Genomic DNA, 26,510 nt, shown 5'->3' with positions numbered 1-26,510 from the left:
CAGCATCTACTCTCTGCTACTGTGCGACATAGACCTGTTTGATGTGCAGTGGGGACATGGGCCAATGCCTACCAGGTGAAGTTGAAAGCCCCCTTTAATCTTGGGGTCACAGGGTGCACATCAAGCGATTACAAGGCACCACTAAAGAAAGTGGGGATGGGAGTGAGGTGTGTGTGTGACAGAATGCTGGCCAAGATGGACTTGTGATCTGACCTAGTAAATGGCAGTTCTTATGTTCTTCAACTGTTAAGAAGAAATTGAGATAACAAGGTATAGAGTGGAAACTTGAGTCTGACTCTCTTGTTGTTTTTTACACATGTACCCCTTTTGCTGCAGATTTTACTTGGTGTTTGTGATATTGTTGTCCTACTGATGCTCCGTTCTTCCCTAGCCTTTCTGCTTGCTCAGGAAGAAGGCAATTCAGAGGTTTTCTTGTTAACCCCACATATACAAACAAGTAAACAAATGAAAACCATAGGTCACCTTCCCTTGTAGAGGGGGAGAAAAGGTGCAAACCCATTGCTGTGTGCACTTCACAGTTTTAAACTTGGCTAGATGTCTCAGTGTGTCACCTCAAGGTTTCAGAGGGATTAGGCCAAGCTATGAGGTTAAGTCTATGAAAAGCTTGTTCGGGCAGTCAATGTGTGCAAAGATAAAATGCTGATCTGTTTTTAGGGGAGACTTGTAAGTACAGCTTGAGTAGTACAGTAAAAGGAAAGGGGCAAACTTCACTGCTCCTGGCAGTTTCCACACAACAGCAATAAATTGAACTTAAAGTAAGCCAGGTTCACTTTGAGCTGTAGGTGAAAGGTAGTGCAGCTACCCAAACATTCATTTAAAATTATAGCAGTTGAACTAGTCAACTGAATCTTGCTAACAGTGATGATGAGCCTAATACAATTGTAGCTACAGATAATTCTCAAAGCAAGGGCAGGAGGGAAGTAAAATCTGTCACGGTTCTTCAGGAAGTGAATGTATTGACACACTTGGTGCAATGTCATAAGCACCAGCCTTGAAAACTAACTGTTAAACATTCTGAAATCACTAATAGGCATAATCTGTGTGAAAGAGAAGCACACATCTTGTCTGTTGACAGCTATTTAAGGGCTTCCTCTTTTCACAGGTCGTGCTTGCTTATGCTTCTGGGTTCAGTGCACTAAACCCCTTTATTTCTAAAAAATGAATTTAAATATTTTGTTTAAAGTGCTATAACTAAATTACTTCAATATGTATTATCCTTTCCTCTTCTCTTCCAGTTGGCTGCTAAATGTATTCAGTGCTAGTGTCAAGTCTCAGTTGGGAAATGGTAGCAAACTACTGCTCTAAAAGTTCAGTTTAAAACATAGGGAACACTGGGCCTAGTGTACAGTCATCTATAAAGTGGAGCTTACAAGTTGTTGAAGGGGCACTATCTTAAAATACAGACAACTTCTTTAAAAACAGCTTTAAGTGCTGCCTCCTAGGTCTCCTGTTACATCCTTCTGCTTAGTATTGTCCTCCCTCATTGCTGTGTGGAAAGACTGTGCAAACATAAGAACTCTGTAAAGCCCATTTACTATTACAAGCACAAAGTTAATATGAAAACTGAAACATCTAGGTTTCTCTGCCTATTAACAGAAGCCCCCCAAACCAACTTCATAAATAGCTTTGCTAGCTCTCTTTTGCTGTTAGTTTCTGCTAACTCTTTACAGCTTGTTAACATAACCTTTTGGACAGGGAGGGTTCATGTGTATTGGGTCCTGGTGATCCAGCTTTTACAGTATGTCTAATCAGAAGATTTGGCAATTACCTTTAAAGGAAATTCTGTAGGAAAGTTTGCAGATCTAACAATGCAGATGGAAAATACTTGCACGTGAGTAACTGAATCTTTATGCTTATAGGCTCTCACTTTGTAGTATAGATTAACCTGTCAGCTAAGAGTGTAAAAGGCCTTTGTCACATGGGACACTTAATACTGTACAGAGTTAACACATGCTGAAGCTGGAATGTGTTCTGAACATTTGCACAGGAATATTTACTGTGATCTCTGATGTGCCTCAGTGGAGTATTGAATTGACTCTCTAGTGTGGAGCTGGACCTGGGGCTGGGGCCAACAGTCAGCTGTTTTTTGGTCCCACCTGGGAAACTGATACCCCTTCAGTGAGGAGAAAAATTGGTATTGGGTCCCAGGTGGGCTGCGGTGCTATGATCTTACTGGGGAAAGCTCAAAGGGAAGTGGGGAGCTGTGAGAATTGGCCCCTCTGGGGACTGCAAATTCCCATGTTACCTCTATGGAGTGGTCTCACTGTAGCTGAACATGTGTTACTTAACACAATCTGGAGATTCTCTCTCTGCAAAAAGTCATAACTGCTATAATACCCATGTACCTAGCATGTATTCTACTGCTTGAACTTGTGGACAATACTGTTCTAAGTGTGGCTAACACTAGAGGTGCACTGATATCAGTTGCATATTGGATTGGCACAGATAAAAGGGGAATTTACGTTATTGGCTATCGACTTATTTTGGCCATTGTAGCCAACAATGCTTAAAGATAATGATGCCTTCTGGCCAGGGCCCTGGACACCTCGGTTCCCTCACTTCTGTGGCCCCCTGATGCCACAGACCACAGGCTTCCCTTGGGGAAACAGCAGGTTTCCCCTTGCATGTGGGCAGCATTCTAGCCTGCAAGGGGTCCTGCTTGGGACTGCTGGGAGCAAGATACAGGGGGTGCAGTGTGCATGTGCCCGGCCCCATGCACGCACATGGCTAGGAATACAGCCAGGCAGCATGGAGAGCTGCTCCCTGCAGATAAGTCTATGGAGGGGAAGAGGTGTGGGCAGGGTTGGGGGGAAGAGCATGGGGGAGGGAGGGAGTGGGGCAGGGGCCACTGCCCAGCCAGGGTGGTGCATGGGACACAGGGCTGGGGCGGAGAACAGGATGGAGACATGGGCAGCTCATCTGGAGGGCATGGGGAGGGGGCGGCTTCCTGGCACTGGGGAGGCATGGAGGGGAGAGCCCAGAGCTCACAGCGAATGAGCTTTAGTTGAAGTGCAGCTGCCATCATTTTTATGTGAGGCAGAGCTAAGCAGAGCTAAGTGGGGCAATGTTGGTTGCGGGTTGCTTGCTGTGGGCTTGGGGCCTTCCACTCTGCCTTTGCCCTGGAAGCCCTTTACTGGCTGTGCGCCCCCTGCCCACCCTGGAGTGGGGGACACAACTTGCCCCCTCCTCCTTTGCTGCTGAGTGGGCCAGGGGTGTGTGGCTGGTGCAGGGCTCTTGGGGGTAGAGGCAGCAGAGCTGAGTGCCCTGAGCCCACAGCAAGCAGCCCGCATCCACCCAGTACACAAATCAGCGGATGGAGGGCACATGCATGCCCCATGCCTCCCCCAGGGGGTGTGCGCAGTGGTGGGGAGCCACCCCTCTTCCCCATGCTCCTTGGGTGAGCTGCCTGTGGCACCGTCCTGCTCTCTACCCTGTCGATTTAACCGGAGTAAATTGGTTACGAGATCAGCATTGGCCGATATAGTTGATTAATCATCAGCTATCATTATCAGCCACGGAAATCTTTATTGGTGAACCCTAGCTAACGCATCCCATGTGTAATGCGTGAAATGGCCTATAAGGTCATCTTTTCTAGCTGACCTAGCTATGTTGGTGCTGAAAGTTGAGGCCTGGTATTAGATGAGCTTCCTTCATTTAGGAGGATGGTAGAGCTCTGCTAAAGAGAAAATCTTTTGTTTTACCTCCAAGGGGCTCTGCTGCTATAGCTATCCTTGTATATCTGTGGCAATAGCAAACCTGGAATATAGAGAACCATGGAACTTGCTTTCCTGCGAATTGGGGCTTTGTCTATGGTAGGAGTTTCTGTTCCTGCATATGTATTGGTCTGGAGTACCATAGGTATTATTCTTGACCAGCAAAGCTGTGATGGCAGAAGCTGCTGGTGTAGGCAGAGTTGTAATAAAAAATAACTCTCCAAATCGGTATAACCTGGTTTGGGGTGAGGGGCAGTTTTATTTTTGGCTTTGCTGGTATAGCTGACTCGACACTAGAACTTAGTCTCTCAACTCTTAGGCCACATTTGCAGCTTTCACGTCTTAGAAAGTCCTTGGCATATTTAATTATTCTGCAAGTCAAGCATAAAAACTCAACTTGGGCCATCTTTGCATCCTAGAGTACTGTAGGTGGAGAATCTAGCTACAGTGGTTGAAACAGGACAAATTGGTGGCTCCTTTTCGCCGAACATTAAAGGTGGTTTCACTTGGAATAATGACCCCAGATCTTTAAAATAAGAAGCAGCATCTTCCAACCTTTTAATGTAGATCTGGGCTAATTTTGGGGATAAGATCATTAGGTACATTTTAAAATCAGGGTTCCTGTTTTTTGTTGTTTTTTTTGTCATGTGCCCCACCTCTGCATTCTTTTCCTTTTCTTCCTTCTCCGTTCTGCTGCCCCAGTGGTGCTGACTGTAACAATGACATAAAAAAGCTGGGACTGCCCTTCAGACTGATAAACAGAAGGGTTTGGGGCCAGAAATCAACACACTGAAATTGGGGAACTGAATAATGAGGATGAGCCATTAAGTCCATCACACCCTTTGCAAGTCCTTTATATGAATCCAGGAGAATATGTGGAGTAGCCACCTTTATTGTCAGTGTGATTGTATGATACCTGGAGGCTGCTGTTGGTCGGATCTTGAGTGGGGTCCTAACCAGACAGCCACAGGCAACCCAGATGACATTGGCACCTCTACTGGCTTCAAATAAATCCTGCATACCATCTAGAATATGACTTGGCATTCCTACTGTTACCCCTACCTTTCAAGCAGTCTTTTCCTCCTTTGGCTTATTTCTTTGGGGCTTAGCTGGCCATTGATATGAACCCATCACTAGAAAGGTTGCTAAAAACTGTTTTAAATAAGGTTTTGGTTGTAGCCATATTGGTTTAAGGACATAGGCAGGCAAGTTGTTTGGGTAGGTGTGGTATCTTTTATTAGACCAACTGACTAATTGGAAAAAGTTATTTGCAAGCTTTCGGGCGCAATCACCCTTCTTCAGGCATAGGAAATCTCTGCTGTTCTGAGGCTCCAAGGCTGTTCTTTCATTCCTTGGAGTCTCAGAACAGCCGAGGCTCACTAAGCCTGAAGAAGGGTGATTGCACCTGAAAGCTTGCAAATAACTTTTTTCCAACTACACACTTGGTTTAATAAAAGATATCATGTCTACCCAAAAAACCTTGCCTGCCTATGTTTTAAATTGCTTATTGATGTGTATTTGCCAAGATCTTGGAGTATTACGCTAGTCTTTAGCAGTGAGATTGCATGCAAGTCATCTCCAGAAACAAAAGTTTCATCATGCTTGCTGTGTCTTCAATGAGGCAGGATCTGACTGATCCATCTCAATTAATTTATTTTTCCCAAAAAAGAATCTATATGGGTTGGTAGTGTGGTGCCACGGCTTCAACACAACTGACTTTAACTAGCAAATTTGATTTTAAGTTGTGTAGTATACACTGTAAGAGTAGGTCCTTAAACCTGCTTAGCTTCAGTCTGGTGCTGAGTCCACGTCACTTAAGAGGGTCTCCTTGCCTAGTGATAAATGTTTCTCACTTGGGCATTAAATTTACAAACTCATGTTTCCCATCCCAGAGTCAGTTCAGGTTGAACAGAGTCTCATGTAAACAGTAATGGGTGGTGACCTCTAATAATTACTTCCTTATAAGGCCTGTAGCGATAGTTGCACTGGACGTGGAAGATGTACCCAAAGTTAATGCTGTGTAGATATGGCTTAACTTTTGCCATGCAATCTAGCTTGGCTACAAGATGCAGTATTGTTGCCTCAGCACAGCATTTAATTTGAGTTAGTCTGTGCCTGGCTGAGTAAATTAAGCTGGGCAGAGTCCTGTTTTCACACAGGTATGCTCCATCTGGTAGCTGAGCTAGCTCTGGTGGCAGTGTAATAATGTCTTGAGGCTCTCTTTCTTTTGTAGGAAGCCCTTCAGATAAAATCAGAACTCTTCTGGTCCAGAACTACTGTTTTAGTTTACAGTCTTTCAGGTGAACTAACTCAGGGGCCCTTGAATGCTGAAAGAGTCATCAGTGGGACCAAGGAGGTGGTTACAGTCCCTGTAGGATTTCATTCAGTGCTGCATCATTTGCTGGTGCTGAAAATGACTGGAACTTTTTAATCCAGTGCTGATGATTGTCTTGCATCATTAAAAATCCAGTTTCTGCTTAGGTTCTAAGCATGTCAGTTTCTGATGGCAGGGCATAAAAGGCATTCTTGGAAATCATTAGGATAACATTGAGCATGGGATCTGCAAATTTTCCTTATTCATATGATCAGCTTCATGCTGTTATTCCCCAAGCTTTGGAGGACGTTTTAAAACATAAATTGGCAGCTCTACCCAGAATCTGACTGTTCTGATATGAAAATCACTGATGTTGGGTTGGTTTGTTTTTTTTTTCTTCCTATTTTGGCTACATCTTATGGTTTTAGGCCTGGAAACTGTTTTCCTGCTATGCTGAAAGATACCAGCTTCTTGTCCGTCATGTAGCAGGGACAAGAGGTAATTTGTTTCTAGTTTTCTCTTTTTTTTTTTTTTTTTTTTCAAATTTACCTGAACTTCTGCAACAGGAAATACTTGACTTCCATATCCAGGTTTCTCAGTTGAGATTAAGGAACGCAGTCAATGGGCGTCTTTACACATGCTGGGGTGGGGAGTGTTTTTACTGGAGCAGCTCTTGGGAGCCACTCTAAAATGCCCACAGCATCTCATGTAGTCAGCTTTCCATGCTTCAAAATGGTGGTGGGGGCACTCCACCACTGTTTTGAAACTCAGGGGTGCTGAATACATATGATGGTGAGGCTGCTGAAGTATTCTAATTAGACTCGATTAATTGAGTCTGGTCTGAAGTGTTTTAATTAGAACATGTCAGAGCAGGCATCAGGCACATGTATAGGTGCCCAGTGGGAATTGCTGTGTAACTCTATTCCTTGGCTATAAAGTAATGAACTTTTTTTACCTTATATGGTGATGTTGATGTTATGGCTGCTTTTTCCACAAGGCAAACTCATGCTATTGTATTGATCCAAATAACTGCAAGATTCTGAGATCCTTCTTTTTGAGCAGTAAGCTTTTTATTTTCTTTTATTTTTGTATGGCCTTCTATAGTCACATTTATTTTTTATCAAGTGTCAGTGAGTTCGTGTCAATATCTAGATTTTGATCCACAGAATGATCCCATAACAGTTTTGGCTTTAAATATTTTAGGGCTAGCACTTCTATTGTTTTCCAGTTTACTGGATCCCTGTTCTTAGATTGGGAAAAATATCCATTTGAGCCTGAATTTTAGCTGACACCATGATTTTGAGATATGATAAAACAGTTCTTTAGACCTCTAGGAGAGCCTTTTGACCAAACCAACCTGCTTCTAATATTATTACCTGTTTCATATTGAACTGCACTGAACATTGAATATTACCCTATTCCCTGAGCTGTTTGGGATAGTAGTTCTCTGACCTTTATATTATAATCTCTAGTTAATGGTACATGGAACACCCCTTCCATAAACCTTCCCTGAGGAGGTTTTCTTGTCTTGGTGAAAGTGAAAATGAAAACGTGAGTGTTTCACAAACCTATCAAATGCCTGTATATGAGTGCCACATAACAGTTGCATGTGTCTTGCATTGGGGTTGGAGTCTTGTTTCATAAAGCTCTAAGGACTTAGTTTGCTATTGAACAGATAGTTAGCAGGGGAATATTGTTCTCACTGCCATAGCTACAGCCTACACATTTAATGAGAGAGACTAATCTTGATAAGTAGTCTGGCATGCTCATCTTTGGAACGCATATACAATTGGCCTATACAGGCATCCTTGTTATGGCTTGCTAAGTGTCCATTAACATGGAAATATTAAAATGTATTCAATTAAGGAGCATCCATTGCATCCTTCACACTTTCTTTGTATGGATTATTTAAATCTACTACCATATTTACCAAAAATAAAGATAATTCTCAATTTAAGACATTTAAATTTGTTATAATTTTCCATGTATAGAATCTAATTATTGGGAGGTTGTCTTCAATTTGTCCCCCTCATTGCTACAGCAAGGGGAGGTAGGGAGGTCTAGCATCCTGGCCTTCCTGCTGCCTGCCCCTGCCCCCCTCCCATCCCCTATCCCCGGTCCAGGAGCAGTGGTGGCACTGGCTCTGTCAGGCCCTGGGTCCCACTCCAGTCTGGGGCTCAGAGCATCTGTTTACTCCGACCCCTGCCTGGCCTAGTAACTGACAGCTCCAGAGTGGACCCTGGAGCCTGTCTGGAGCTGCCACTGTTGCAGCATCCACCTGCTCCCTCCCCCAACACATCCTTGTACTGGAATCCAAGAGGTGGGGGTGGGTAGGAAATGTCTTCATCTTCATTAAATACAGTACTTGAAGCTGTATGTGATTGAAGCAAGAATGTGTTTCTTATAGTTCCTTTTCAGCTGTATTTGCATAGAATGTGAAGGTTTTCAGCCTTTTTTTCAGTTGTGGACACCTAAAAAAATTAGAATGGAGGTGTAGACCCCTTTGAATTGTAAGTGTGAATATTTACATACTTTTGATAGATCATAGTCCTCTTTCCTCTTAGACATAGTCTGCGGACCCCCAGGGGTCTGCAGACCACAGGTTGAAAACCGCTGACGTAGAACACTTCAGCCCTTCACTTTGGAACTCTTTACCAGTTTTTTTGTGGGGAGAGTGGGATGCTTTTACTTCCTGATAAACCACAGTGAGAATATGCAGAAGCTTCTCCAAGGGGAGAGGCTGTGCACACTAATGACTAAGATAGTTACTTCTGCATCTTCATGGTCCTTTTCTTTCTTATGCCTCTAGACCTCTCCAGATGATGTTTTTGTAGCGTTACAAAACTTGTCTTTGTGGGGGATCTGTCCATAATCAGCCCCTGTTTTTGGCATTGGAGGCAAGGCTGAAGGATCTCCCTGCAAGCCACCATAGAAATTGGCAGGGGGTGTAGACCCCTGCTGCTTGTTCATCTTCCTTCTCTCCTTCCCTTTGCTTCTGGGGAGGAGAGCAGAGCACTGGGATTGTGGAGGGTTGGAAACTTGGCCAGATGTTGCATTTGTCCTTGGGACAGAATAATTGCATGTACAGATACTCACTCCCCAGTGTGAGACTAGGTTGCAGTACTGCTGAGAAGGACCTGGAGGTTACAGTAGACCGGGGTGGGCAATTATTTTGGGCAGAGGGCCTCTTACTGAGTTTTGGCAAGCCATTGAGGGCCACATGACCGTTAGCCCTGGGCAGATTAATATTAATTTTCTAAGTTTTTTAGGGGCCCCACGGGCCAGATAGAATGGCCTGGCAGGCTGCATCTGGCCCCTAGGCCTTATTTTGCCCACCCCTGCAGTAGACCATAAGCTGCATATGAGCCAGCAGTGTGCTTTTGTTGCCAAAAAGCTAACAACATATTGGGTTGCATTAACAGACGTGTCAGCTTGCAATCCCAGAAGTGCCTGGATCCACAGGTAGACAGAGACAGCACTGCCAAAACATAGCAACATTAAATAACCTCTCTCTACAGGCCTTGCCTTCATTCTTCTCCCTCTTTAGCTTCCTGCTGGCAAAAGTAGTACAAAAGGCATCTTACAGTGGCATGTACTTAACATACTAGAAATTCCCATCTCATAGAGTTGCCTGCTAACACGATCCAACACGCAAAGGATGGGGAAACCTGTGGCATAGCTCTTAAAAAATCCCTGTTTAGATATTGAAATGCTGTTATGGATGAAATTCTCATCTGTTTCACCCTATTGGATGATTGACCTATGACACTTCTATTCCTGGCATAGACCCGGGTACAAACGAGTGGGTCAAGTGTGTAAGGCTTAATTTTAAGTCTGTGTATCCCCTCTCTCCCCAAGCTTGATTTGCTATTGAATAGGTAACTACTGCTAAGTTGTTGCCAGGTTCAAGATGGATTTGACCATTTAATTTTAATTGGTTAGTGACAGTTGTGTTCAACAGCTGCTAAATCAAGGTTGCTGCTAAATCAAAACCTGTTGGACCTCGCATCAGAATTTTGAGTGGTGAGGAAACCAAATTATGCATGAGCCTCTGCTGAATGGCCTAATGTTTTCGTTAGTGTGTGTATTCTGGACAGACTTTTTTTTCTTAACATTGCTTGGTCAGCACTTCTGAATATCTAACTTCCTGCTGTTACAAAAATCTTTTATAATAGGAAAGTTGTGAAAATTTCCTTAATTTTGCTTTTTGCATGTGGCAGCATTTTGTATAGTCTTACAGCTTCTCCTATATAGCTTGCATGTAAGCTTCTTTTTAGAGAAACTTCAGATATCTGTAGTAGTAACCCTTTTTAAAGATAACTTAGAAAAATCGGGAATTTTTTTTTAACTAACAAATTTTAGCTTTTGCTAGCTTCTTTCCATCTGAGGTTTATTTTAAACTTTTTAATATAGTTTTTTCCTCCCACAAAACTACTTGTTTACAGAAAGCATTCATTTTAATTGCTAATACACTTGTTCTCCAGGCTGCCTTCGGTGTCTCAGAAGATGTTGAAATTTTTGCAGGGGCAAAAGCTAATCTTTGTCATAAAATAAAAATTCTGTGCAGGATGTTTCACTTATTCAAGTTTGAGTAAAGCTAATTCTCTGTCTATATGGGGTTTTTTGCTCTGCAATATTTTTGTAATAGGAATTGACAAATTTCTCAGGGCCGTGACAAAATAAAATCAAGTTTAATTTAAGTCGCAACAATGTTCTATGGCTGTATGGTTCTTGTATTTAAGATTCCTATATTAAGAAGCACAGTTGGGCACTCGAGTCAGGAAATGTGTAAACTGGCTGTTCGTTCAGTTGTAACGCATACAGAAGGCTGCCTGATCATGACTAAGTGATTGAGATGCATTTCCTGTAAGTTCCTGTCAGCTGATGCCAGTGTATAACTGGTAGGTCAGTCAGCTATCACATGCTTGTAAAAGACCTGTGTGAAACTAGAACAAAAAAGAGTATATTGAAGTATGTATTTTCACACAATTTAATGACGTTTCAGAACAGACCAAAATAACAGAAATTCTGAAAGCTGGGTTTTTTTGTAAGCCAATTTATGGGCATAGGCTCAGGATAAATAGCAGCAGTCATAACTTCCATCTTCCCATTTTTAGGAGAAACATCTTTGTTACTACATGCTCTATTTTTAAGCAATAAAATTTTTCTCCCAAAGTGATCCAGAATATTTTACTTGATGTCTTCTGATGGATTAACATGGTTTTGATTACTTCTTTCAATGAATCTTGCAAGTCCTTTGCTGCCCTCTAGTGCACTTAAAATAATATTCTTACCAAACCTGCCCAGAATTTTAAATTTGAAACTGTAACATGCTGTGCATCATAGTGTGTCCTCTTCTCCTGCACTGCATCCATCATGGTCATCTCTTCTCATACCTTTTTCATGTTTTTCTTTGGTTGCAGTAGTAGTGGGTAGACTGCCGTTGTGCATTTCGGAAAAAATGTCTGAGATGGGTCTCTCTGGTGTAGGTCAGGGGTGTCAAACATTTGGCCCGCAGGCCAGATCTGCAAAGCTGGGTTACCAACAGGCTACTGGTAGTTGGGGGACATGGTTTTGGGGTTAGAGGGAGTGGCCTACTGCAGAATTTGTGGACATGGTGATTGGGATCAGGAGGTGAGTGAGGGCTGACATAGCTTAGGTTACCCTCTGGCCACTTTGCCCATAGTCATCACTGCAGCCCCAGCCCTGCCTGTGTGTGCTGTAACTGGAGCTGTTGCTACCATGTACTCTGTGTCAGAGCTGCCACCCTGGCCTGAAATGCTTGTCATCAGGTGGGAGCTGGAACTGCTGCTGTCAGAGCCACTCAGTGTTCTGAGCTGAATTTGGCCCACAAGATGCCCTGCAATCCAGATCCAGCCTGGGGCAGGGGGTGAGTTTGACATCCCTAGTCTACATCTATTTCTTTCCTGATGAAAGGGCTTTCCTGATGTGTAGAATTACTGTAATGTAAGCGTGCAGAAGTCAGCTAGGCTAGTTGATAATGCTTCTGTACCATTGTGGCAAGGATCAAGGTATGATTCGCTTTGCTCATTTCCACTCCTTTGGCTTCTCTAGGAGGCTGTGCGGGGTCTACGCAGCTACATGTATAGCTGCTGGTCAGCTAAATGAGTCCCTTGGTACAAAGCTCTGTGCAAATAGAATACAATCCTTGCCCCAAAGGGCTTTCAGTATTCTGAAAGTAAGGCTATTCTTGTTGTAGAGTGGCCTTTCTTAAAGCCTGGCAGTATGGTTTAAACAGGAAACTTATGGCTCATGGAATCATTGTATCTGGACCAAAGATATGGGGCTTTGGCAGCATTCAGTGTCTGGGAGCTTCAGTTGTGCATGCTCCATCCCATGCTGTCATGTGGACATGTACCAGTTATGGCTGCCTCTAACTCAGGAGTCTCTTCCCGGCTTACAATATCTGGCCAACTTGTTGCTTCTCCTTTAAGTGCTATAAACATACTTCTCAGTGACTGTTTAAAACCCCATCTAACTAACTTTTTCCCTTTAGTTTTTGTTTGTTTGTTTATTTGTTTGTTTACACATGAGGAAATAGTTTTTTTCTTTATTCATCACGAAGACTTCAATAATTTGATAATGCCGAGTCAGGGTAAATCATTCAAACTGTCCAAAGAGGAAGGTTGGAGTGGGGCAGAAGGATACTCTGCAAAACACATTTGTGAGTCTTAGGCTTGCTCATATCTGTTGCATTCTTGCTCACATTTTTTACATAACCTTGTGTGCATTTTTAGAGCATTACTGTTGGAGGGTTGGAAAATGGGATTTATTAGTCATAAATCTGACCATGCAAGTCTCTCCCTCTTATTGGCTTTCAAAAATTCTTGAAGGCTGTCAGATTGACCCGGTTTTACGGGGACAGAAAATAGCAGTTTTCTGAAGTGTTCTTGCACGTGTAAGACTGTATGTGTAATGTTAGATATCCCTGTGTTAGGTGTTGTAAGATGCTATCTTAATGTGCTCACAGAAAAGGGCAGAGTTGAAGTTATTTTGGAAATTTTTAATTTTCTTATTTCTTCCAAACTGAATATTTTGCGTAGAACATAGTATAGTGTAGGACTTGGAACCCTTTTTGCTACTGGATGCAGAAGCTTTTGGCTCTGCAGGTTGCAAATCTTCACCCCTGGGAATGTCCAAGATGTCTGCACTTAATTTTTCTGCAGGTGTGTTGAAGAGAGGCTGGGTAAGCATAGGCAGGGAGGGCTGTGGAGGGGTTGGGTGGCTCAGCACAGCTGCCTTTGCACAAACCTGTGCTGGCCTGAGCTAAGTCGCATCTTCTTGGACCACATTCATACCCAGAGGCCTACAGGTTGTTGACCCCTGGTAGCATGCTTTTTCTATTTGCTCACTCTCTCTACTCAAGCTCTCTTCTAAAGAATAAATAATGGCTGACTAGTTATTTTTATTGTATAAGAAGTCCTGTCTGCAGAGATCAACAGATTTCTAATGTTTGTTTTTTATATAGGGTGGTCAGGTGACCTTGCACAGCAATGCTTGGTTTTGGTGTCAGTTAAAGCAAGATATAGAGCAGGGTAAATGAATGTTGCTAGTGCATGGCCACTATAATGGCAGTTACTTCAAGAATACCAGAGCATATATTAACCTAGGAAGAGGGCCATGCCTTACATTGCAGGTCTGTTTAGTAATATTACAGTCTGGAAAGGCAACTTGTTAACAAACTTTACAAAGGCCGGTGTTATACATAGCTTTTTTTTAGAGTATTAGGGGAGAGGTGGGCAAGGTAATGACGAAGAAAGATGACAAGGTCAAAGACAGCAACCTAGGGTGTTCAGAGGATGTTAGTCATTCATTGCTAATAACTTATATCACAGCAGGACGTGGGAGACCATTGTACAAAAATATCATGAGATGAGACCTTTCTGAAAGACCTAACAGTTTCTTTCACAAATGGAAGGGAAGGAGGGGTAACTATTTTAATTTTAGATGAAGAACTCATTTGCAGGCTGTTGCAGGGTTGTGCAGGGTGTCTTACTGAGCATCGGCCAGGAATTGAAACCAGTAATCTTTTCTCAGGGTACTAACTAAAAGATCATCATTCTGCTTTCCATCTTGAACAAAGTCTGAGACACAGGTCTCTTCTCAATATGCGAGTCCTGAACAATTCCATGACACTTCGGTCTCTTCCTATTGAAGCTAACTAGTGTGGGGGAGGGAGATTTTTAATACCAACTACTGTGTTATTCTTTATAAAGCTAAATTAACTCTGTTTTTTAATTTCTAGGTTGATCCGAAAGACTATATGTTTTCTGGACTTAAAGATGAAACTGTGGGCCGCTTACCTGGAAAAGTTGCAGGACAACAATTTGTCCTTCAAGAGTGTGAGAACTGTAACATCTACATCTTTGATCATTCTGCTACCATCACTATTGATGACTGTACAAACTGCCGAATCTTTTTAGGACCCATAAAAGGCAGTGTGTTTTTCCGTGACTGCAAAGACTGTAAGTGCATAGTAGCCTGCCAACAGTTTCGCACCCGGGACTGCAGAAAGTTAGAGGTGTTCTTGTGCTGTGCTACCCAACCCATTATTGAGTCTTCCACAGGCATGAAATTTGGCTGTTTCCAGTACTACTATCCAGAGCTGGCTCTACAGTTCAAAGATGCAGGCCTTAGTATCTTCAATAACACGTGGAGCAACATCCATGACTTCACACCTGTGTCAGGAGAAAACAATTGGAGTCTTCTGCCTGAAGATGTTGCAGTTCATGATTTTGTCCCTCTGCCAACTTCTGAAGAACTGAAAGGAGTCAGAATTTCTACAGATGCCACAAGGAGCATCATTCCAATAACTAGGGGGCAAAGGCGGAAAAGCAGTGATGAATCATGTTTGGCCGTATTGTTTGCTGGTGACTACACAACAGCAAATGCCAGAAAGTTAATTGATGAAGTAAGCAACCTTTTTCTGTCTGCTGTAGCTTGAACTTTAGTAAGCTTTGCATTTCCTGCAATATCAGACAAACTAAATTGGGAAGTTAGTGTCCTGCTTCTGAATGTCTACTAACACATGTTTTTAGGACGTAGTTTTGCTGCATTGGAAACATTTTGAAACTTGGCAACCTTATAGTTTCATAGTTTGTAGGGTCAGAAGGGACCCTGACAGATCGTCAAGTCTGCCCCCCTGCCATGGCAGGAAAGAGCACTGGGGTCAAACGACCCCAGCAAGGTTTTCATCTAGCCTCCTCTTAAAGACCCCCAGGGTAGGAGCCAGCACCATTTCTCTTGGAAGTTGGTTCCAGATCCTAGCCGCCCTGACTGTGAAGTAGCGCCTCCTGATGTCTAGTCTGAATCTACCCTCTGCCAGCTTGTGACCGTTATTTCTAGTCACACCTGGTAGTGCTCGGGGGAACAGGGACTCCTCCAGTATCTGCTGGTCCCCTCTGACTAGTTTGTAACAGGCCACTAGATCCCCCCCTCAGCCTTCTCTTGTGGAGGCTGAACAGGTTCAGATCCCGTAGCCTCCCCTCGTAGGGCCTGCCCGGTTGCCCTTCTCTGAACCCTCTCAATGCTGTCCACATCCCTCCTGAAGTGCGGCTCCCAGAACTGGACGCAGTACTCCAACTGTGGCCTGACCAGTGTTGCATAGAGGGGGAGGGTCACCTCCTTGGACCTGCTCAAGATGCATCTGTGGATGCATGACAAGGTGTGGTTGGCCTTCCTAACCATGTTTCCACGCTGTCGACCCATGTTCATTTTGGCATCAATAATAACTCCAAGATCCTTTTCTGCCTCTGCACTGACAAGAAGGGAGTTCCCCAGCCGGTAGGTATGCTGCTGGTTCTTCCCCTCCAGGTGCAGCACCTTGTACTTGTCAGTGTTGAAACCCATCCTGTTCTTATCTGCCCACCCCTGTAACCTGTCTAGGTCCAATTGCAACCTATTCCTCCCTTCTAGCATGCCCACGTCCCTCCACAACTTAGTGTCATCAGCGAATTTGAATAGGGTGCTTTTTACCCCCTCGTCCAAGTCACTGATGAAGATGTTGAACAGTGCAGGTCCAAAGACCGAGCCCTGGGGGACCCCACTGCCCACATCCCTCCAGGTCGAATAAGACCTGTCCACCACCACTCTCTGGGTGGGGCCCTCCAGCCAGTTACGACCTATTTGACTGTGTAGGTGTCGACGCCACAGTCCCCTAGTTTTTTAATGAGAATGGGGTGAGACACAGTGTTGAAGGCCTTCCTGAAGTCCAGAAAGACTACGTCCACTGCTACCCCTACGTCTAAGGATTTTGTGACCTGGTCATAGAAGGCCACCAGGTTGGGCTGACAGGACCTGCCTCGAACCCATGTTGGTTGCCCCTAAGCATAACCTCCCCTGCTGGCCCTTCGTGGACATGCGCCATGATAATTCTGTCAAAAAACTTACCCAGGATCGAGGTAAGCCTAACTGGCCTATAGTTCCCTGGGTCTATATTTTGCATACATTCATTTTTTACAGATTTAGGTGCTTATGACTGTCCCAGGAGAGCAGGAGTTCAGTTTATTTGGTACATCACTGATAATTGAGTTTTGAGATCTATGTGGGTGTACCACAGTTGCCCTGTGGGCACGAACAGACCTCTCACTTAAGGCAGTTCTGATTTGTCCCATGTTTCGACTCTAATCAAAGGGATCTGACAGCCCTTTACACATGTTGTAGTTTGAGCTGGGACTACACAGCCATTGTCCTGGGATAAAGTACTAGCACACTTTTTTATCTTGCATGCCTCACAAGTACTTAAGTGGGACAAAAGGTTTATAAGTCCATAGGATCCCAAGACAAAGGGCTTTCTCCCCAGACAAATTCAGTGCCTGTTTTTTACCCTAAGTTTTTTGTTTGTTTGTTTGTTTGTTTGTTTGTTCCCCACAGTAGGTGCAGCAGAGTGAAAATGCTAGTACATCAGTCTCCCTATGCAGCCCATGTTACATACATTATCAGCAGCAAAGGCAGGTTCCTGATAGAAAGAACAGCTGACTGCTTCATTATGCATATTGTTAGGACAGTGCTCCTCTTCAAACTCCATATGCATGGAAGATAAATGTTAAAGTAAATCCCACTTTTATTAGGTAAATTCCTTATCCTTTTGTTTTTGATTTAAAAAATATTATTAAATAAATCTGGCTTGCGTTGTAAGAAGAGGCAGCAAGTTATCTATAGTGCCAGTGGAGGGACAAATGTGTGAGCTAGGCTTGATCTCTATGGGTACCTATACGCAAGCAATGAGGCTGCTCTGACACGCTATAATCAAGTCTGCTGGAACGTGATAATTACCACACTCTAGCAGACTCCATCATATTATGTATCAGTGTCCCCATGCTTAAAAATGATGGTGAGGGTGCTTTAACTAAAGCTCATTCGATGAGCTTTAGTTAAAGTGCCCCCACTGCCACTTTTGAGCATGGGGATGCTGATGTATAAGACAATCAGGTGCTTTTAATTAAGAACCACTCTAATTAAAGTGCACACAGAGATACCTGACCTGAGGACATGCTTATCTGAACTTCCAGTTATATCTTAATGTTCTGTATCTCTTTTAGTGGAAAGAGAGATTTTTTTAGAAAAATAACGTTTCCCCTACAAGAAATAATTGCTACCCAAGAAAAGAATTTGTAAGGAGTTCATGGAACGGCAGGTTGTGGGAGAACAGTGATATACCAAAACAAGATATTGCTTAAACCAGCAGTTCTCAGCTGCTGACCTGTGGGCCTGATCTGGTCTGCAGTGCTGTCATCTAGCCTGCAGGGAGGTGGCACCAAATTTACAGACCTCTGGGGAGCCCCAGACCCTATATGTTGGATCATGCACCCATGTGCATAGGGCTGGGCAGGAGTGGTGTGGGGCCCCAGGACCTAACCCTGGTGTGGGGGCTCAGGAAGGGGCAGTGTAGTCTCCCAGAGCCTACTCCTGGAATGCTGGGGCAGGAGCAGGTGGGGCTGGGCCCCAGGGCCTGATCCCAGGCTTGTGGGAGGGAGGGTGGTGTTGGGCCCCAGGGTCCAGTGTTGAGGCATGAAACTTGATCTAGCTCGTGTACTAGCCCCATGCCACTCATCTGGCTTGTTGGGCCAAAAGCTGAGCACCACTGGTTTAAACTAGTCCTCCAAGATGACTGATTCTTTTCCATCCAGTGTGGAAATACTGGAACTCTTGGACTCCTTTTTGTAGTCCTCCTTAACATAAGACACCAGTTAAGACTTCTGCTGGAAATGTGGGTTCGGTAACTGCTTTCTGACTCCTTGCGATAGTAAAATAAAGCAGTAGGAGGAGGCAGGGTCCATGAGCTAGGTTTATTGCTCAAAGGGAAACTTGCTAACTTTTAAAGGCAATGAACACCTGCTTCCAGTTAATTTTAGCATCTGCTTGTACCCAGGCAGACAACGTTCTTTGGGTAGATGTGATATCTCTTATTAGACCAACTAAATAGTTGGAAAAATTGTTCTTTGCAAGCTTTTGGGCACAAACATCTTTCTTCATGCATAGGGAGAGTTTGCTGGTGTTTTGTGTGCTTTCCTGGGTAGAATAGAAGCCAATATGCAAAATGACTGCACCCAGCATGTATAAAGTCAAAGTCTTGCATCCTGAAATTAGCGTGGGAAAAATCACATTAACAAATAGTTTTGGGTAGAAAAGAATAGAAGCCAAAATTGGATGAATGGAGTGAGAGGATAAGGAAGTATGAAGGTGAAGAAAGCATTTTATATTGGAATTTGAAGAAAAATAACTTGTCATTTTGATCTAGTGATTTAATGTTCTGAGGGGAATAGTATGGTAATATACTACCATATAATTTGGACTCCAGGTTCAAAAAAAGGCCCTATATATGTTTAACAGCATTAAACATTTTTAATTCAGGTTTGGTTTTTTGTTTGTTTTTTTTAAACAGATGACTGGAAAAGGCTTTGTATTGGTTCAAACTAAGGAAGTTTCAGTGAAAGCTGAGGATGCTCAAAGAGTTTTTCAGCAGCGTGTATCTGAATTTATTCCATTGCTTGAAAAAGGTAAAGTTTCTTAATGTTCACTTTTTCCCCCCTCCTTGTCAGTCTCTTGTCTCAGACAAAGGCTGAGGAAAGGGGAGGAAAGAAATCCATTCTCTTGCCCCTTAGACACAGTTGGAGCCCATTGGACTGACTACTGTTGGATTTTTTTTTTTAATTAATATGGGCTTCTTGGCCTTTTGGCTCAGATCGAGTTATTTATCTGGTTCTGAAGTGATGAATGAATACTTCCCTGACCCTTGCAGGTAGGCTTTCTGAAGTCTGCATTCTTCCGAGATGATCTAATGCAGCTTGTAGCATATGCAAGCCTCTAACAGACCTAAACACCTTATTTCAGACAACTGTAGAGTATGCTCTTAGGGTGTAAACAGACATTGCCTTTGTGCCACCATAAACATTTTTACTAAGGCAAAACAATTGGATATCCATGCCCCTTGTGCCACAAATACTCAAAATTTCCAGCCACAACACAGGTGGTATGATTTTTGTGATGCTATTTTGCAGCCATTGTTTGTTTGCTTTTAAGGCAAGAGAATGTGGACAACAGCACTTGTGGGGCTTCAGAGGCCTGATCCTGTGCACCCCAAGAATTCCCATTCCTGGGGAGTGTGGGATCAGGTCCCTGAAGCCATGGGAGTCCCTGCCCAGGTTCTCTTGTTGGGGGTTGTTGGGTATGCAGTTGACACTCTCTGATGTGGTCCTAGGTAATAAGATGATTGTTGGTTTTGGCCCTGGGAGCATAGGTGTGCCCTGGAGACTACCCGTGCTGCATTTCTGCAAGCAGGGAACACGTCACTTGTTGTCCCACAAGATCAACAGGTTGGACACAGCATGTTGCCCACTGTCCCACAAAACAGATCAGCTGTGCTTGGACTTTCTAGGTTGAATCACCACTGCTGGAGAACCACCCCCACATGTTATCTTGCATGTGAAATTCAAGAGGAAAAAAGCCAGAACTCTGAAGGGCAAACCAAGATAGAATCCCAATTTATTATTAACCATAGTGGTTGGCTACAGTTGAAGTATTTAAAAACAAAGATAATACATTCACACTTGTATCTGGGTGTTGAACTATTTCCATTTGTATAAATCCAATACAACCCTAGCAAATGGCTCAACATAAGTGTATGTTTTAGTCCTAGTAACAGTAACCCAAAATAAGCTCATATTGCTCTTTGTCCTACACTTATAATAGCCATTATGTGAGTATGTGAACTCTGGCCTTCAGATAGATATTTTTAAACGCATCTGTTTTTATAGAATTTGAAGAGAACCATATCAGAAAGAGATCTGTTTAATACTCTGTGATAGCTAGCTTGTTCCAAGTTGTACTCCAGGCACAAATTCCTTCCTGGCCTGTTTCTGTTCCTAACAGACATCTTCCATCTTGTAACTTTTTCAGCTCAAATTATAACTTTCTGGTCTTTTTGTAATGTTCTGTTTTCTGAAGAAATGAAAGTGGAATCTGCCCATACAGTTTTCTGTATCGGCTCCTTTTTCAACATGGACTGATAATTGTTTTTTCTTGGACAGCTCTTGTATTTATACAGCTCAGTTAATCATAGCTTTAATCCTTGTCCAGAATGATGGTGACTGCTTGTGCAAACTTTTTAGGTGCCCATTGTAAAACTTAGGCTTCACAAGGAATGAAGAAAGCTTATGGAATGAAGGTTCATAAGGAATGAAGAATGTTACATTTAAGAGAGCAATCTAAAGCATTTGGAATAAACCTGAAATTGTTTTTTAGGCCCTGTGGTTGCTTTGGAGTTTAATGGGGATGGTGCTGTAGAAGGATGTCGAAGCATTGTAAATGAAGTTTTCAGTGGAACCAAGGTGAGCTACTGCCCTGCTTTCTGTTATCAGAAAATATTACCATACACTGAATAAGCTTCAGATATACTACATGATAGGTACACCTTTTCCTTTTGCTAAACATAATGTAGTCCGCAAAACTTGAACGTTCTTAAATTTTTTGAAATCCTAACATAATTCCATTTGCCCAGAACTCATATACACTCACTGGCAGGCAATGGGGAACTTCCTTGCTGATGACTTGACTTGTTATTTTACTTAGCTCTAGAAATGTAGGATTTTCTCTTTAAAACTTAACAAAAAAGGTGGTCTTTGTCTTAGTGTAGATAGGGAAGTCCCTTTTGTAACCAAACTATGCTCTAATTCTTACACAATAGGCCTTGTAACAGCTTGGTAGAGAAATAAGACAAGATTGTATCTTTTGAAAATGTTATACTATAAATGTCAAGGTTTTGTTGCGACTGTAAGGGACACGCAACATATGCTTTTAAGGATATACTACAGTGGGTTTTTTCCTCTCCCACAACCTAATTTTCCTCACAGTCTCATTTCCTCTCACTTTAATTCCTCCTCTGTCTCATCTTCATTCACTGTAATAACTCTCTTTGAAACGGTATCTGTTTGAACATTTCAGAGGAGACGCTTCATATGATACAAAAGGGAAGTAGCCAAAAATATTTAAGATGCCAAATTAATAGATTAATACATACTGGGGACATATACTGAAATGTCTAACACAGCTGGTCGTGTTATCTGAAAAGAATGGTACATTGGGCATATTGAATTGCTCAGTCTTTGGATCATGGGAAGGTGCCATCCTACTGTAGGTGCAAGACCACTTCATCCATTGCTAACAGATTAATTAGCAAGTATTGGTACCGTAGCCAAGCCAAAAACCACAATAGACTTGGATCATTGATACGGGGGATGTGCAGTTCTATTAGATTCATGCTCTCCAGTCTTACTGATCTTACCCTGAAAGGAGAGTCTGTTACGCTTACTTGTAGATACAGTTTTTTGAGCAATGGTGTCAGTACCTGTTCCCCCTCCCACCCCCTTTTTTTAACTGAGGCTGCTGGTTCTTGGGTATTCCCAGTTTCTTATTCTGGACTGCAGTTCCTGCTTCTAAAGCTGAAACAGTGTACTCATTACTGGAATCAAATGGAATTTTTTTCACTATTTAGGTTATATTATTAGTAGAACTACAATTTGCTGGTCTTTTACCTTGGGAGCTAACCAAGTAGCAGTTTCTTCCTACAAGGAAGTATTAATAATAAACTCCAAAAAAAGGCTTCAGCACTTCATCATTAGCTTTCATTAGCCAAGAGGGACACAAATTAGTTGAGACATCCCATCATGCATATCCCTGAGAAAGATACAAACTTTATAAAGAAGCTTCATATGCTCCAGAAATAGGTTTGGTATCATGAAGAGAGCTCAAATTCTAACCAGCCTATTTTATCCTCTGAAGAGTTGCTGTTGGATTGACAGTTTTAAGTCACCTTGAATAACTAATTTTTTACCACATGAAAAGTGCTTGATCAATCACTCAAAATACTGTAGCATAGGGGTGAGGAAGCCCTTCCACAGCTGCAAAGGCAAATCTTGTATTAGGATTTGGTGAAAGTAAGTGGTATGACTTAAACTGAGATTTTCACTTCTGGCACATTGATGGTTTGTATTTATTTTCTTTTTTCAAATTTCTCTTTCCTTATTTCAGTGGTTAAAGGAGCACTGCATTCATTTCTCTCTACTGCTGGCCTCCTATGTGAGCTTGGCAAAGCATACCTAAGGATGTGGCAGTTCTGGTTTAATTTGTTGGGTTCAGTGTTTCTTTTAAGGATGTCTGTTCAAGAGTTCTGCAGTTGGAGTGATGTGGTCCCTCAGTCCTCTATTTTAGCTTATACAGGTACAGGCTTATACAGGGTTTTTGAGGGGAAATAACCCCAAAACCTTGGTTATTCTGGGAGGACAGATTTTTGGAGAAAGGTGTTGAGAAGCCATTGTGTTTATAGTCAAACTGTATTACACCGATCATTAGATTTGTTGAAATATATGGATTTCACAGGGCTCTAAGAAATGATAAAGTTCCAGTATGCTGTGGGGTGGACAGCTGGATCAAGTAGCTTGAGCTGACAGGAATGGCCTCAGAACAAAGGAGGCATTTGCACAAGGGAATAAACAGTTGCTTGTCAAAACTGAGACTAAATTGGGCTTGAGATGGAGGTTAGCTGGATTTTGTATATGGCTAGTTCAAGCTAATCCTGAAGAGTAAGAACTACATGTATGTGATCATCCAGAATACTCAATTTCTAATATGTTAGAGAGCAACTGACATTCCTGTTAGGATAGCCCACACAATTGCTTTGTGTAAAGTCTAGGGGATAAACTTTCAACTCTGGTCTTAATTAAGAGATGCTTGCTTTTTAAGGGCACACATGGCTTGCTAAGCCTTCCTTGATGTTCAAACAGGTCAGAATACTGAAGGACCTTTGTACAGCTGTCTGTCATTGAATGTAGCTAGTGTAGCTAATTTGCTGGAGGAGTTTATTTTTTCTTTTCCAGGGACCTGTGCCCTGGTGTTGGAAACTTTAATTCAGTTTTTGCAAAGCCTGAATATTAATAAACTGAAATATTTGGCAAGAAGGCACCTTCTGCTGAGGAAGAGGTACTCGAGTTTTAAAAATATAGCAGTAGGAGGGCAGATAGAAGAACAAGAACAGCCTATGTAGCTTTAAAAAAGAAAGAAAGAAAGAAAAGCTTGAGGAGGTGTCAGAAAAAATTACTTTGCTCTGGCTGAGCTTCTGAGCATACCAGATATGTTTTCTTCTTCCTGGATGATAGCTAAAGTGGTGGGCCCTAGCTTAATTTTAGAAAGGACTTTCTGAAAGAAGGACAACAAGAGAGGAGAAATAAGTTGAGTGCCTATCTTTTGCTTACAGTGCTAATCTTTGGCCACTTTCAGGAACATATTCTGGATTCTAACTTGTAGAATTATATTTTTAAAGGAAACTGTTTATATGAAATATCTAGAAATAAAAATATCTGTAATAGAGGAATCTTAAATAGGCAGATATGATTTGTGTTGTGCCTGTGCTGCTGACATGTAACCTTTCCTTATTTAAAAAAAATAGATTTTTGTATCAGAGGACAAGACATCAGCTTCTCGAGATGTAGACAACTTCTACAACTTTGCTGACATGCAGATGGGAATGTGAAGTATACTATCCAACCCGTCTCGCTGCTTGGATGTCATTTAACTATAACACTGCATCAGTAGCAAGGTTTTCCTAATTTGATTTTTTTTTTTTTGGTATTGCATGTTTTTATACAAGAATTGGTAAATTTCAATACTGTAACATGAATTACAGTAAAGAATGTAGTTTCACATGTACATTTAGTACCTGCAAACAATGTCAGAAGCAACAGTTTTCTAGTAATTCATGTGGAGTTTTTGTTTGTTTGTTTTTTCTAAGTGATTCTTAACTGGAACTTTATATTGACACATGAGCATTCCTTGTAAATCATCTTCTACTTGTATGGTTTTTAATATGTAGATGTAATGTAGAACCAAATGTGATATATTGTTAAATGGAACTTAACTAAAACACATTATTGCAAATAATGTATGTAAATGGTGCATTATAAACTGTAGAGTTTACATATTTTCCATGCCCCCATGTTAAATTTTGTCTTAATCAGGAAAAAGTAGTTGCTGATCTTATTTGGGGTTTTAATCTGGAACTTTCTCTTTGAAGTGTGCTTTGCTCCAGTCTTTTCTTTATATAATTGTATATGGAAACAATGTTCCAGCGCTGTATACCAAGTGGACTAACCAGTAGTATGGTAGATTTTGCAAAACCTGATCTTTTATATTCTAGAACATGAGTCTTGGAGCTGAGATGCAGGTACTTGGTGTCCACTGGAGACATTATCTAGAGGAGTTAAAGTAATTCTTGGATCACATGGGAGGGGAGATTACTGCTTTTCCTTGTATCCCAATTACTATAATGGATTTCTGGCAGCTTCTGTAGTCAATTACTGGGACTGTAGAACAGCCTAGAGTAGGGGAAGTGGTTTAAAGTAGCATTCTTTGTATGCTTACAGCAGAATCATAGGTACAAGGAGAAGCATCACTGAATTATTAGTTGTAGGTAGTTTTACACTTTTAACTAATATTGGATTGTTTCTAGAAACAGACCAAGAAAGCGTATGAGGTCTGTAGCAGATCAGGTGATGCTTTCTGCAATGTAGTAAACCTTGATGAATGTGGACACACCTCAGGCATGGTGGTGGCTTCTAGAATATTGGGTCTTGAAGATCTGCAAGATTCAGATTCACATTGGGGTTTCACATGCCCTCTGAGTCGCATGTGGTATAAATTATTGCACTAATATTGTGTGCAGGGATGCAAAACCACAACGTTTTAAAAGCAAATACATGCACCAGCGAGCCACAGTGTTGTGTGCCAACTTTATAAAAAAGAAAATCTCATTGCTAGATGACCAAACTGTTTCAAAAAGACTTTGATAGTTGGACTAAAAGTAATTGTTTGGGATAGTGGGTCTCTGCTGCCTCAGCTTCTGTATGCCAAAGATTGCTTAATGAGATATTATACTTGCACAGACCGATCCCAAGGGAAAAAAAGCAAGAGTGTTTACTGTTTTCCTTAGTTGGTGTAGAGAGTTGGTGCAATTTTTGGGTCCTGAACCCTGCAATGTTTGCTGTGGCATGCCCTGGATCTAAATTAATACAGATAATGTGCCCTTAAAGATTGAAAGGAAAAACACTTGCTCCATCTCCATAGTAGTAGTTTTTATTTTGTATTATTATTATTTTTTACTGCTTTGCAAAACATTACATGTGCTGAAGATCAGATTTTTCAAATGTTGGTTTGTCTCTAATGCAGGAGAGCACCTACTAACACAAAGCTATATTAATATGGGAGTTCTGGAGGGACTGTGAGGTGGGAGGGAAAAACCTATTACTGTAGTAAGTTGTGTTTGTTATGTGTTCAGAATTTCTACAAATGTATCTGTCTCCCTAACCTCAGCACTACACTTTAGAAATCCACCCAGTACATTTCAAAAGTCTTTATGTAACTTTTTGTAAATTCTCCTCAAACCCTTTGTGACCTGTAAGTATGGGCATGCAGTATGTAAATGAGGATTTAGTTCTTTTTATTTTTGTATCTTGTCCACAGCACTTCCTACTTTCAGATCAGGCTGAATATTTTTGGTTATGTACCTGAATAATTTCTACTTGAAATTGACCCTATGGAGGCTTAACTTTAGGCTTGAAACATTGGGAAACTTTTTATAACTTTAGAAAAGTGCTGTTTTATACATTGGCTGTAATAGGTATCACCATCAAGGCAGTGTGTAGATGTTTTTTTTTCCTGTATAAAAAGTTTAAATAGCAAATGAAGTTCATTTACTGTCTTCATTAAACTCCTGCTAATAATTTAGGAATAAGATGCCTTCCTAATAATAAAATAAGCTCTCATCAATTTCTGTATGTATTGTGTTTCGGTACAAGCTTCATGCAGTTTTTGTATACTTACTGTACAGCTTTTATATGTAACTTTTGTCTTGCATTTGTGAATGTGATTCATAATAAATATGGAAAATTAAA

The 26,510-nt window shown here is 41.9% G+C and overlaps 1 protein-coding gene across 2 annotated transcripts; it reads left to right on the top strand.

The window, feature by feature from the left end:
* RP2 (RP2, ARL3 GTPase activating protein) lies at nucleotides 1–26,510 on the top strand. 2 transcript variants are annotated; one of them, XM_014527387.2, is made up of 5 exons: nucleotides 1–75; nucleotides 14,315–14,980; nucleotides 18,953–19,067; nucleotides 20,812–20,897; nucleotides 24,011–26,510. In XM_014527387.2, exons 2-5 carry the CDS (start codon nucleotides 14,333–14,335, stop codon nucleotides 24,092–24,094), a joined length of 933 nt encoding a protein of 310 aa, XP_014382873.1. In that variant the 5' UTR covers nucleotides 1–75; nucleotides 14,315–14,332; the 3' UTR covers nucleotides 24,095–26,510. The 2 variants fall into 2 exon arrangements, with proteins under 2 accessions (XP_014382873.1, XP_025051340.1); XM_025195555.1 differs by lacking the exon at nucleotides 1–75 and adding an exon at nucleotides 107–270.

Source organism: Alligator sinensis, unplaced genomic scaffold (genome assembly GCF_000455745.1).
Source record: "Alligator sinensis unplaced genomic scaffold, ASM45574v1 scaffold144_2, whole genome shotgun sequence".
Lineage (NCBI taxonomy): Eukaryota > Metazoa > Chordata > Crocodylia > Alligatoridae > Alligator > Alligator sinensis.
Note: the sequence above shows the minus strand (reverse complement) of the source record. Positions and strands in the feature narration are given on the sequence as shown.

Bases quoted from the DNA above. Each gene is read 5' to 3' on its own strand.
- RP2 (XM_014527387.2), top strand. From the start codon at position 14,333: ATGTTTTCTGGACTTAAAGATGAAACTGTGGGCCGCTTACCTGGAAAA. The intron at 14,981-18,952 runs GTAAGCAACCTT...TTTTTTAAACAG, and splicing joins CCAGAAAGTTAATTGATGAA to ATGACTGGAAAAGGCTTTGT. The intron at 20,898-24,010 runs GTGAGCTACTGC...TAAAAAAAATAG, and splicing joins AAGTTTTCAGTGGAACCAAG to ATTTTTGTATCAGAGGACAA.